The 14,538-nt window shown below is 31.2% G+C and overlaps 1 protein-coding gene across 1 annotated transcript; it reads left to right on the forward strand.

The window, feature by feature from the left end:
- Positions 1-9,298: 9,298 nt before the first annotated feature.
- On the forward strand, positions 9,299-12,719 carry LOC133809203 (uncharacterized). The gene is made up of 9 exons (XM_062245921.1): positions 9,299-9,572; positions 9,647-9,708; positions 9,798-9,885; positions 10,769-10,948; positions 11,046-11,228; positions 11,356-11,523; positions 11,614-11,768; positions 11,866-11,992; positions 12,450-12,719. Exons 2-9 carry the CDS (start codon positions 9,665-9,667, stop codon positions 12,459-12,461), a joined length of 957 nt encoding a protein of 318 aa, XP_062101905.1. The 5' UTR covers positions 9,299-9,572; positions 9,647-9,664; the 3' UTR covers positions 12,462-12,719.
- Positions 12,720-14,538: the final 1,819 nt, after the last annotated feature.

The following is a 14,538-nucleotide window of genomic DNA, read 5'->3' on the forward strand; positions in this document are numbered from 1 at the left end:
ATAAGACGAAAAAATTGCACCCTTTGCAGCCAACAACAATAAACCCTGTTGGCTCAATGGTTCTTTTGTAGCTCACGGTTGTGCTTCGTTACCTCCTTATTCGACCTCGTTTAGTAGAACAAATATATAACTCTCTCATCCAAACTCCAAATGTATTATTCAAAATGATATAGAATGCTAAGGAAGAAATCTATAATTTTTTTTGAAGAGTTTACAAAAAAAATGATGGGATCATAATCGTAATTAGAGTTGAAGTTCCAAACTTGCGTGAAAACAAACAATGTCAATCGATACTTGAACGTAAAATGTTAACTTAACTACAAACTTCGTATTCTTTATGAAATATTCCATTACAAACACCAATTAATTATTAACAATAAAACATAAAGAAAATTAACATAAAACACGTTAAATTAATGCAAATCCTAAGAAAAAAATAATGAAAACCAACTATATTTCATAGAGTTAACACACCACAAACTTAAGATTTTTATAAACTAACAACACTAATACAAACATGAACTATGATTTAATCAAAAGTACATTTAGTCTCAAAGATCGCACATCATTATAATTCCAATAGCACAACTCAGAGCATTTTTGGTGCATGATGCAACATTGTGCGTTCTGTGGAGCTACAATTTAGTCCTATATGGGGCAATAATAACACTACTACAAAAATGACTTTTTAGGGCTCGCTTTGTGAGGCGAGTCCTAAAAACGTTTTTAGGACTCACGCCCCGCGAGTCTTCTATTTGAGAGCCTTAAAAACTGAGACGAGTCCTAAAATGCGAGTCCTAAAAAGTTTTATTTTTTAATTTTAAAAAAATTAAATGGTAGCCAAAGCTCCTGCTGGAGCTCCAACAGTGACGGCGGCGCCACCACCCCACGGTGGTGGTTCAGTCCGATCCTTTAGTGGGTTTTGAAGCCCAAAGCACAAGGAATGCAGTGGTAGTGGTCATTTGGGTCGGGGTGTCTAGAGGTGGTCGGAAAATGCCCAAAATGTTTTGGAAACCCACATGGTCATCGAACTTTGGAGGCTCCGTAGACTAGGCTAGGGGGCGCGTGAGGCTAGGGGCTCGCGGGGTTGGGGGTTTCGAGGGCCGACGCATGTAGGCGATGGGTGGCTGGAGAGCCGCCGTAAGTGGCTGGGCAGTGGGGTTTCGTGAGAGAAACCCACAAATTTTTTTGAACTTGGAGGCTCCATCGACTAGGCTTGGGGGCGCGTGAGGCCATGGGCTCGCGGGGCTAGGGGTTTTGGGGGCCGGGAAATGTCGTGGGCCGGTGCATGTAGGTGGGGGATGGCTGGAGCGCCGCCGTCCGTGGCTGGGTTGTGGAGTTCGTGAGAGAGAGATATATATAGAGAGAAATGGGGGAAGAGAGCAAGGAGAGAGAGAGAATGGGCTGTTGTTTATTTTTCTTTGTGATTTAATACATAATAAAATTCTAGTTAAAAAAAATTAGAGGGAATTTGTAATTTTTTAAAATTCAAACTTTTAGGACACACATAAGTTTTTAAGACTCGCAATGAGTGTCCTAAAAAGATTCTTTAAGGACTCGCAATGAGTGTCCTAAAAAGTCCAGGAGGTGTTTGTTAAAAAAAATCAAACTTTTAGGACACACATAGTTTTTAGGACTCACTCCGCGAGCCTTAAACAAAATTTTGCGAGCCCTAAAAAATTCATGAACTGTTTTTAGGACTCGCATCTAGGTGAGTGCCATAAAAAAATGTCATAAAATGATGTTTTTGCATTAGTGTAACCCAGACTAAAAGTGAATGATAGGTGAAAAAGCTCGAGGTTTAACTTTAACCATGAGGAAATTCTAATAATGCTAAATTAGACGTTAATGCATTTTGTTCTAATAAATATTAGTTATAAAATGCAAACTACTTGTTTGGGATGTTTAATTAAAATGAGAAAGATAAATAAAATTTCAAAATTAAAATAGACGCAATTAAATATTTTTTTAAAAGAAAAAAAAAGATTTAAAGTATTTGAAAATAATGTTTTTTTTTAATTTCTATTAAGTACCCATAAAATGTTCAGAAAAAAAATCATTTAATTTTTCAACAAGATGACTTGATTTGTTTTGTTTTTTTTGACATAAATTTTAATTTTTTCCATTATCAAGTAATTTAAAATTTAAGAGGTTAGAAAATATGAGATTTTTGTTTTTAATAAAAAGAAATACTAGTTTGTAGATTATAATAATAAAAAAATATATCTATAGAGTGAGTGGACCAATTTTTTATAAAGGAGAGCACAACATTTTTAAAAAAAAAATTATATCTTATTTATTTGTTTTGTCCATATTTTTTTTATTAGAAAAGTAGCATCTATTGTTTTCCATTTGCCTATGATGTTTAGTCTCAAGTTATTTATGATTTTCCTCACATTTTCTTCCATTTTATGTACTCTCCCACAATTTTAGGAACGAGATAATTATTATTATTTTTAAAATTTGTCCCTTATTTTCAACTATCACTTTTTTATATATAATAAAGGAAAAATAGAATCTACGCATTTAATATGGTAAAAAAAAAATTATAATTTACGATGATTTTGTTAAAAAAATAATAATCGTGAGAGCTTATATATAAATTAAAATTTTATATGCAAAGTTATAAATATTTTTGTAAGGAGCCTACACCGCCAATACATTTTCATTCAAATTTCAAAGAAACTTCCAGACACTTCGCTTATATGGTGACACCCATTGTTTCCTTACCCTTTTTCAATCATAATTCTTAATAGGAAAATTTGAGTTTTTATCCTAAATCAAGGGTTATAAGTAAAAAAAAAATGCTAACCATTTAAATTATTTTTAAAAAATCTCAATTCTTTTCACAATATTTAAAATTATCCTCCCATAATTTTTCTCATCCACTTTTTCTTCTTTCTTTCCTCTCTCTCTCTCTCTCTCTCAACACATTATTCTCAACTCTCTCTTTAGAAAAAATAATGGTAAGTATTCTTCACTTAGGACACTAAAATACTGCATTTCGAACAGACTTTGACATAATTTTTTTATTTTTTTTTTCAGATCTGAAATTTTGAAATTTGCATAAAATCGACATGGTTTGATGGTGCTCGGTGCCAGCTCGATGGGGCCTTCAAAATCAAAATTTTCATGAAAGAAATTGATGTTGCTCGATGGTGGTCTAATAGTGTTCGATGCAATGATTTTATCAGCAAATATATAAATAAATTTGTTATGATTTTGTAAATATTAAACACTAACCCTCTTTTTGGTTCAAACTTTTTTTTAATAAAAAAGGATTTTTGTTTCATATTTTATTTTTCAATTAATCAGAATGTCAAATATGTTATATTAAAGGTTATATTTTGGCTAGTGGGAGATATAAATAAAAATTGATATTTAATTGAATGAATAAAAAAAAATAATGAGAAATATAGGGTTGGCCGAAAACAACAACCCTAATAAATAAAATATAAGTATTAAATACTAACATCCTATTTTTTATTGATTTAATAAAAGTCAACACATGAAAAAAAAGAGATTAAGCATTATTGGTTGAAATCATCAGATGACAAAAAAAAAAAAAAACTATTTCGAAATTAGTGAAAAAAAAAGAATTTTCATTTGGCTGTGACGTGATGGTAACTTGTTCTAGCAAGTAACTTTTTTGTCACATATTTTACGAGGTAACCACCCATGGAGCAATAACCATTTAAAAAGACTCCATCGATATATAGGAAATTTTTTTGGTAGGGCTTTCAAAAAGAGCCTTACCGTAGGGTTCTCAGTGTTTTTCGACCAGTAAACAGTTTTTGGTACGACTTTTTTTTTATGACCGTGTATATTGTAGCTATTTAAAGCATCAGTGCGATTTTCAGAAAATTCAAATAGTTTACAGTACCGAAAACTTGGTTCAAACATATTATTGCACGCGTGACTAATTTTTTTTATGCGCATGGAAATCAACATGTTTGAACCTAGTTTTCGGTACTGTAAACTATTCGGAATTTTCTGAACCTTTGCAGGATGCTCTAAATAGCTACAATATATACGGTCATAAAAAAAATTTGCGCCGAAAACTGTTCACGGGTCGAGAAACACTGAGAGTCCTACCGATAGGGCTTAAAGTGAAGGTCCTACATGAGAATTGTCCTATATATATAAAGGAGACTTCGGTGCAGCATGGCATGGTTCGGGTATTTAAATAATTTTTTTAATTTTTTTTTATGACAGTGTATATTATTGTCATTTAAAACATCTTGCAAATTTTCAAAAAAATTTGAATAGTTTAAGGTGTCGAAAACAAGGTTGTTGTGCTCGTGTTTGTTTTTTATATGCGCGTGTAAAATTCAACTGTTTGAACCTTGTTTTCAGCACCGTAAATTATTCAGAATTTTTTGAAAATTTGCAGGATGTCTTAAATAACAGCAATGTACACTGTCATAAAAAAAATTAGAAAGAAAAATTATTTAAATGCCCGAAGCGTGTCCTAGCTGCACCGAAGTGCTACCATATATATATATATATATACTAGATACAACAAACTTGCAATATGCACGTTTGCTTAATTTTATTTATAAAATTTATTAATTATTTTTATTAAATTTATATTAATGTCATATAAATTTTGAAATAAATATCCTATTTTAATCAAATAAATTATTTATTTTTGTTTAAGTTTATGTTTGTTCTAGTTTTTGAATTTAAGAGTGACTACAAAAAATTATATATTATATGTTTAATATAATATTAAATATTATACGTGGATTATAAATTTAAGTATTGGGATAGTTTAAAAAAAAAGCAACTTGTTGCTAATTCAAAGTAGATTATATTATATGTTTAATATGATATTATTGTAATAAGTGAGTTTAAGTTTAATTAAACTTTATTTAAGTTATAAAACATAGGATTTTATTATTTTTAAATAATTATTATTGTAAAATATCTCAAAAATATCATATTTTAATTTGTTTAATTATTTATTATTTTAAAATAATTATCATTGTAAAATATCTGAAAAATATGCTATTGTAATTTGTTTAAGTATTTATTATTTTTAAATAATTATCATTCTAAAATATCTCAAAAACATTTTATTTTAATTTTTTTAATTATTTATTTTATTTTATTTAAATTTAAATATTTACAAACTATCATTAAATATAATTATATTATCGTGATTTTGTATTAGCACGTGCGTAAAAAAGAATTACATTACAAGAATGAGACCTTGCCTTTACATAAAGGCATTAAAAAGAAACTAATATATGCGTGTGGAAACTGTTATCAACAGATTAGTTTTATTAACTACCTAATACAGCTGTTATATCCTAACTCTAAAAATATATAATTTTGAATATACATACTTTTATTACTTCATTAAAAAAAAAAATCAAGTGGTTTGTATTGTAGGAGTAGGTTAGATTTTATATATATCTCTTCTATATAAAAAATGTGTAGATAACGAAAAATTATTGGTTTTAACAGTTTTTTATTTTTTGTCGGTTAACTTTAATGGAATATTCTTATATTTAACAAAATATTCTTATATTTAACGGTAGAATGTAAACATGACTTAAACTTAAATAAAATTTAATAAATAAATAATTAAACAAATTAAAATATGATGTTTTGAGATATTGAGATGTTTTACAATGATAATTATATAAAAATAATAAAACTATATGTTTTATAACTTAAATAAAATTTAATCAAACTTAAACTTAAACTTCAGAATAATATCATATTAAACATATAATATAATATAATATAATCTGCTATCAACTAGCAACAAACTTAACTTTAAAATCCACGTATAATATTAATATTATATTAAACATATAATTTATAATTTCTTGTTGTTACTGCCAAATTCAAAACCTAGAACAAACATAAACTTAAACAAAAATTAATTAATTAATTAAAATAGTTGATGCATGTATACTACTCTACACTATAACTTTTTCTATTCTTATTTTATTTCTATTATTAATTTCTTTTTAAATATTATTGCAATTTATACATATGTCATGTAGCCATGTAAATATATATATATATATATATATATATCTATGTTAATGTTGTGTTTAGATGTCATATATGTAGAGATTATTGATATAAATATTTATATATACTATATAACTGTAATTCATTCTATTATATATTAGAAAAAAAAAATGAACCGATTTTTATTAAAATTATAGACAATTTTTTGCCCTAATTTTGTAATATATTTATGTCATACATTATATTAAACATATTTTATTTATTTTATATCCACATAATAATGTGGTCTTAACCAAATATCACATAAAATCACATTTATGCCCTTAGCGAGCCAAAATTACAAATATGCTCCTATAAGCAAAAAGAGCCCACATGCACATCTAATACTCATAAGCATGCATATAATATATTCATATAATTATATTAATCATGCATGCCACATAGTCACACATTTAACCATTTAAACACACATATAAACCAATTATGCTTTCCTAACATGATGAGTCAGTTTTTAGTATAGTTTTTAACATGTGTTTAGGGTAAGTTTGAGTCGATTTGGTGGAATGTTGTGCGGTATTACGCTTGTCTTGGTATGATTGCAGGAAATAGATTGAGAAGCATGGAGTTGAGGAAATGAACGAAAAATCATAGCAATTGAGAAATTTATGCTAAAAGTTGACAAGAAGACAGTTGATGATTCATATGCGGAGAGACTTGGTCATTTTGGAGCCTTGGAAGTAAGTTTTGAGGTTAATGTCAAAGGGCTGCGGTGCTCAAGTGAAGAGCTGCGGCGAAAGGGAAAAACAGAGAGAACCTATTTTTTGGAATTGTCAAGGGCCGTGGCGCAAGTTTGAAGGGCTGTGACGCTTGCTGGAACCCAAGACCAGGATTGAGCAAATTTAGAGAGGCGGGCCGCGGCGCTTAAACACCAGGACCGCGCGCGCATGTAACTTTTTCGTGGCCATCAAAAGGGCGAAGTCATCATTTATGTTGAAAAATAGTTTTTAGGGTTTCTATTTAAAGGTTTTGTTAAGAGTTAATCAGGGGGAGCCATTGGTGAATTGCATAGATTACTAGAGACCATGGAGATAACATTGAAGATATGAGAGTTTTAATTCTTGATCTCTTTATTTTCTTTATTCTCTTTAGTACTAAGTTTATGTTTATATTTAGTTTGATGGATTCCATTATGTTTGTCATGAACTAATCTTGTTTTTAGGGTGTTAGTGGATTCTTCTTGAAGCTTTTGACTTAATGTAGTTTTTTTTTTTTTTTCTGAGTTTCTTTCTACTATTGTGAATTATTTATCTTATGCTTAATGCTTGTGAATGTTTGATAACCATTTACATGTTTGAGATGATTTTAACCAGGCTCTGAGAAGAGAAGGTTAATTATGCTATAGGTAGATAATCACAGATTTATATTGGACGATAGTATTTCTATAATCTGTGTAGTTTAGGGATTACGTGTTTAATGCCTGCAATATGTTGATTTACCACAGAGATGTAGGAAATAATATGTTGTAGAGAATTATAGATCCTAGCAAGACTATAATATATCATTGAAATCTGCTATCACAATAGAATTAAGAAATATTAAAAATTGGTTAGGAATCATAAGTGGATGGTTGATGAAACTAAAACCCTAACTTTTACATCCATTGAATTAATCATATTTTAATCTCTGAATTGCTCTAGTGATTAATTACTTTATTTAATTTTAGTAGTAATTATTTAATTCATAATTATGAAATTATCATTTAAATCAATTAGAGTCAAGAGTTAATTATTGGTAATTAATATCAATATCCTTGTGGGAATGATACTTTACTTATTATTATATTACTTGTTAGCGATACGTACACTTGCATAAATATATTTCCACAATATGGCACGCTAATCAAGGCACTAAGCCCTGTTAGCAATTTTGGATCGTTACAATGTTATCATAACAATATTTTATAATATTTGAATTTATATTAATATAATTATTAAATATTTATTCTTGTATTATGTATTATTATAATAATGATATTTTATAACATTTGAATTTGAATTTATATTAATATAAGGGTTTATACATTTTTGGACCCTGTGTTTTTTCCCATTACCTGTTTGGACTCTGTGTTTTGACAAATTACTTTTTGGACCCCATGTTTTGTAAAATAGTTAAAATAGAACCCTAAACTCAATTTTGATGAAGAAAAAATTGAATATAACAACACAGTTTTTAAGCAGAATGATTTTATTTTTGTTCTGAATTGTTAGTTTGATAAATTATTTGTGATTTTAGTTGAGAAAACATTGACCAAAATTAGGTTTAGGGTTCTATTTTAACCATTTTACAAAATATAGGGTCCAAAAAGTAATTTGTCAAAACACAAGGTCCAAACAGGTAATGGGAAAAAACACAGGGTCCAAAAAAGTATAAACCCTTAATATAATTATGATATATGTACTCCTATATTTAATATTATTATAATAATGATATTTTATAATATTAAATTTATTTTAATATAATTAATAAAAGTGATATATAAATGTAGAACAATTCTCCAATAGGGGCTTCACTTTAAGCCTTACCGGTAGGGCTCTCACTGTTTCTCGACCCCTGAACAGTTTTCGGCGCGGTTTTTTTTATGACCATGTATATTGTAGCTATTTAGAGCATCCTGCAAATTTTCAGAAAATTCCGAATAGTTTACAGTACCGAAAACTAGGTTTAAACATGTTGCTTTCCACGTGCATAAAAAAAATTAGTCACGCGTGCAACAACATGTTTGAACCTAGTTTTCGGTACTGTAAACTATTCGAAATTTTCTGAAAATTTGCAGGATGCCCTAAATAGCTACAATATACACAGTCATAAAAAAAATCGTGCCGAAAACTGTTCACGGATCGAAAACACTGAGAGCCCCACCGATAGGACTTAAAGTGAAGCCATATATACATATTTATTTGGTGTATACTATAATAATATTTTGGCTTCTTTGTTTTGTTTTTATACTAATTTGGATTCTTAATTTTAAGAGTTCATCTAAACCAGTAAATTGCAGTGATCGGTCGCATTGCACAACACCACGCAATGTCAAAAGTGAAAAGTGTGCTAATTTGGTATGGTCTGCATTTTAGCTAATCCGCATGGTGCATGCAGTGCGGTGCAAAATTTCATATATAACTGCACTGCATTGCAGATTTTGAAATATGTACTTCTAAAAAAAAAGAAATATGTCAAAATATCTTTTTTTTTTATGATTTACAAAAATACCATATACTTTCAGCCCAATAACTCAAACAAACAAGGGTTTCACATATTTCCCCTCTCCCTCGCTTCTCATACCATTGTTCCTTCACCCATTTTTGCACAGCCAAACTTCGCCGTCTTCCTTACTCCACCGGCCACACTCTCTCGCCGGCATCTCCACCATCCTCTTCCTAAGTCACGGTACACTCAGCCTTTACTCAACGAAGCAGTGCATCTTTCTCACCCTCAACTGGAAACGACTCAACAGCAGCCGTAGCCGACGGCAACGTCAACGGAAGCAAGTACAGCCAGACGACGACTAACATCTTCTAGCGAAGGTTTCTTCTTCCTAACTCTGAAAATAATAAGCTTTTATTCACAATTACAGGCTCTAATACTTGAATTTCAATAGGTGTTTTATCGACTTAATATGGACGAGAATAATGATTCAAGTAACAATGATAGAATCCAAAAGTAAGTTGTGTATTACTGTGCAAATTATGAGGTGAATTGAATTAGCTCAGTCGGTTGTTGTAACTTGTATGATTATTGTTTTGTTACAGAGAAGCACCTCAACTGGTTTCTGTGTTGAAAGAGATGAAAAATGGGTTAGATGCAGTTCGGAGCAAAGTCCAAGATTTAGTTGCCAAGGTAAGAAAGAAATAATTTTGAATCACCCTTATGAGCTGTGTATATAGTTTTCCTAGTTTATCACTTTATCTTTTAATTGTATTTACTTGGGTTGTAGTTGATGGTTAGTAAGCAATTAAGTGATTATTTTTCCCGTTTTCTTTGCTTTATTGTTAAAATATGTCAATTTCCCATGAAGGGTAGGTCAGAATGTTATGGTATGTTTCTGTGAGGTCTGGGTTATGGTTTTGGTTTGATTACCCGTGAGGACTTGCCTGTCATATTGTTCGAGTTCTTTGTAACCCCGAATATTTTAGAGTTCAGCAGGATGACCTAGCTAGTATAGAGAAACATGAGGTCTGGGTTTGTTTTGTTTCCTAGGGAGGTCTGGGTTTTGGTTTTGGTTTGATTACCCGTGAGGACTTGCCTGGCATATTGTTCGAGTTCTTTGTGACCCCGAATATTTTAGAGTTCAGCAGGATGACCTAGCTAGTATAGAGAAACATGAGGTCTGGGTTTGTTTTGCTTCCTAGTGAGGATTTTCTTTATATATTGTTGGAGTTTATTTACTTTGAAATATTGTAGAGTTCAGCAGGATAACCCATTATTGGAAATCATGATGTCTAGGTTTGATTTGATTCCTGGCAAGGACTTACCTAGCATATTGCTTTGCTAGAGTTTCCGATCCCTCAAATAGAGTAGAATTCATATAAATGACCTAGTATCTAATAAGAATATGTAGGTTACCTTGAAAGATCTTATTCCTTTGTATTCTTTGCTTCTTATTTTTGTTTTGTCATTTTGTATCCAACTAATAGCTTATCTTCTTTATTTTGTATTTTTCTAGATAATTGATTGATTGTCATTTTGATCTAGTACTTCTACTTGATGCCATGTGTATTAGGTGAAGGCGGATCAGTTTCCAACTGCAGAAGGGATAAGTTATCTTGAAACCAAACATTTGCTACTTCTAAACTATTGTCAGTCACTAGTATACTACTTGCTTTGCAAGGCTAAAGGGTTCTCGATTGAGGGGCATCCTGTCGTTCGAAGTCTCGTCGAGATTAGATTATTTTTGGAAAAGGTTTTTGTATTTTTTTTTTCTGTGTTTTTTTTTCATTGTCCATTGACATTCATGTGTTCCCATTTTTATGGAATTTTTATTTGTTGGTTTTGAACAGATACGACCAATTGACAAAAAGCTCCAATACCAAATCCAGAAGCTTACAAAGGTTGCTGCAGGTGGAACAGATAATGTAGGATTGGATGAGAAGGAAGCAGATCAATCTCAGAAAACAGAAGATTTGTTGAGATATCGGCCTAACCCTGACATGCTTGTTGGCAAAACAGATGAAATTTCACAGGTGAAATGGATATTAAATGGAGTATTGGTTTTTTGTCATACTGTTTTTATTTTATTTTTTTTATTTGGAAGTTGTTCTTAAAACAATTCATTGGATTCTGTAATTAAACTTTTTCTTTATTACACAGGATGGTGTATATAAACCACCGAAATTTGCTCCTACGTCCATGGAAGAAGATAAGATGTCAAAGGAAGGAAGAAATGCCTTAAGAAGGGAGAAAAACACTTTGCGTCAAGCTAGGGAGAGTACTTATGTTAGAGAACTGATGGATAACTTGGAGGGTAAACCTGAAGAGGTTAGTTCTACAATGTTTATTGGCGTAACTGGATGTGAATTTTGTTGAATTATGATTGGAGAATTTATACATCTTGATGTTGAAATACAGATTAGAGAAGTTATTGGAACCGAAAGTGCAGAAATGAACAGATATAAGGCAAAGTGGGAGGAACGTGCGCGACGTGAAGAAGAGCTCTTTACTCGTGCACCTCTTACAAAGGAGGAGAAGAAGAGGGAGAAACACTTGAAGAAGTCAAGAAATGGGTATGCACAATTCAAAATTTTAATTGGTTATGTAGATTTCTTTTGTCTATCATTTATTGGTCTGTAATTTCATCCCTTTTGACTTTGTGTCCATCAGGTTGCTTGGTTTGACAGACAGTTTCTATGATGAGGTTAAAAGTTTACCCATGGAGAAGGACGAAAATGGTCCAATGGAAGAAATGGAAAGTGGTCGCAGTGGAATGAGAAGATTTCAGAAGCGCAAGGTAAATTCCATTGATTTCATGGAAAGCACACACGTTCTTTCTCTGGTTGACTATGCAAATTTTACTTATGTTGTGTTGTCATTGTGTTGACTTGTTAAACTCATGCTGGGTAGTATTTCTGAAGTTGATTGATTGTTGCTTCTGCAATTTGTCTCTTAATAAGATGGTTGCTTTTTGATTTTTAGTGGGTAGTTTTTTTTTTTGTATGAGAATGCTAAAGGGCCCATGACCACCGTGAGTTGTCGTACTGTTATTACTGCAATCCACATATTTTAATTTAATAACTTTTATAGAAAAGCTCTAACCACTCGTGAGTCCCCACCTCATGGTTGTGTTGGACACCATTGGTGTCTAATAGCAATGCTTTTAGTTTCTGCAGAGTCTTTGCAATCTAAATTTCTTTTCTGTCTGTCCTTTTCTTTTTATGAAATGTAATACGAGTCTTGTTCATTTGCAGAGGAAGCATTGAAGGATGGACTTTTGGTACCGTACAACTCTCAACACAATACTTTCCAAATTGTTGTTTTGGTACCTAGACTAGAGGAAGCTTTAGCTGCTCTAGTCTGGGTTCTATTTTTTTTTTGGGTCCAATTGTTGTTTTATTTATGACAGTAGCTGTTTAGTTTAAACACTGTAACTGGCATTTTTTGAGGTATAATACTATACTAGTTGCCATTCCTCATTCTAAATGATAGAAAGCAATCAAAGCATAGGAATTTTTGTCGTCTTTTTCTTTTTTGGTGAAGATTTTTTTGTCAATTTGGTTTCAAGAGAACATGACTGCACAATGGACATTTATATTTTTTTTATGGGACTAGTTCGATAGGAATTTTCTTTCCCCTATCCCTATGTAAAAGTATTTTTAACCTTTGCAGCATGTTTGTAATGGAATTAAAACTTGCATTCCATTGGTTGGTATTTTAAACTTTTGGAATGCCTTTTCGTAGGAATTCCATCACTTGGAATATTTATTCCACTACTAAACATATGGAAAGAAATTTTAGAATTTTTAATTACAATGAAAGTTTTAAAATGAAATAAAAAAAATACTATTTTAACTTTTCTTATTCTTCTCTCCAAATTAAAGAACTCCAATGTTATTATTATTATTGATTGAATATCTAAGATAATTTTTATTTATAGAGAAAATACCAATTTGGTTCTTGTGTTTTGCCTGAATACTCGATCGATCTTTATGTTTTGTTAAATAACAAATCTGATCATGTGTTTTGCAAAATCGATCGATCTTTATGTTTTGTTAAATAACAAATCTGATCCTGTGTTTTGCAAAATGGATCAAAATGATACTTTGAGCCCAATTTTAGTCAAACAATTTTTAAATATGACCAAAATGCCCTCAAGTTTTATTAATTAATGAATAAAAAATAGATTTTCAAATAAAAATAAATTTAATTTAAAATAGAACTAAAACTAAAACTAAAACTTTTTTTTATGTAAAAAAGTAAAACAAAAATTAAATCTAACAATCTGAAATTAAAACGGAAACCCTAACTTTCTTTTCCTTCTCTTTCTCTCTCCTGCCCGACCCTCTCTCTCCTTCTCTCTTGCCTACCTCTCCTTCTTCTCTACTGCCATCCATGGCAGCTTCGCGCATGCAAGATCCCCTGGCGATACGCGCTCCACTAGCCTCTTACTCTCACTATCGCAAGGCCATTTTAGAAGTTTGGAGGCTCGATTTGAGTCGTATGATGTGCGTGGCGACGAAACCAGCTAACTGGAATCCATGGACTCCGGGCCTGTTTGCTTTGATCTGACCACCTCAGCCCGTCGTGGATCACACTGTCACCACCATTAGCTTCCTCGTGGTCAGGGCTTTAAAGCCAAGCAATTTCTGTGACCAACCCTCCTTCCGCCTGTGAACTCATCCCATATTTCCATTCACATTCTGTGCCAACTCTCTGATCTGATTTTGTTGTATTTGATGTCACTGATATCTGTAAATATACTTGTAGGAAGATAAAATGGAGGAGGTTGCACAAGGGAGAGTTTGGACCCGTAAAGATGCAACATCACGAGGTTTAGTCGATGCAATAAGAGGTCTCTCTCGAGCTGTTGCAATAGCAAAACAGAAGGCCAATATACCACAAGATAGAAATGTTTAAAGATTAGTTATCATCAATCAGACTACCCTTTTTGTTGTTATCAGTATACATGTGTTTTTTTATTTTATATTTATTACATCTTCGTCACCCAGTCAATAGAAAAAGAAGAAGAAGAAGAAGAAGAAGATGATGATGATGATGAGCAAGATGAAGATATTGTTTAGGGTTGCGGGAAGGGAAGGGAAGAGAGAATGAGTTAGGTTTAATTTTAATTTTGTTTTAGTTTTAGGATTTTTTATATATTTTAATTGTTTTATTTATTTTTAAATCAATTTAATTTATTTTTTACTATAAAATTCAATATTAATTAGATAATAAAAAAACTTGAGGGTATTTTGGTCATATTGAAAAAATATTTGACCAAAATTGGGCTCAGGGTACTATTTTGTTCCATTTTGTAAAACAAAGGGTCCGAAATGTCAT

This window comes from Humulus lupulus, chromosome 1 (assembly GCF_963169125.1).
Source record: "Humulus lupulus chromosome 1, drHumLupu1.1, whole genome shotgun sequence".
Classification (NCBI taxonomy): Eukaryota; Viridiplantae; Streptophyta; class Magnoliopsida; order Rosales; family Cannabaceae; genus Humulus; species Humulus lupulus.

Bases quoted from the DNA above. Each gene is read 5' to 3' on its own strand.
- LOC133809203 (XM_062245921.1), top strand. From the start codon at position 9,665: ATGGACGAGAATAATGATTCAAGTAACAATGATAGAATCCAAAA. The intron at 10,949-11,045 runs GTTTTTGTATTT...GGTTTTGAACAG, and splicing joins TTAGATTATTTTTGGAAAAG to ATACGACCAATTGACAAAAA. The intron at 11,524-11,613 runs GTTAGTTCTACA...GTTGAAATACAG, and splicing joins TGGAGGGTAAACCTGAAGAG to ATTAGAGAAGTTATTGGAAC.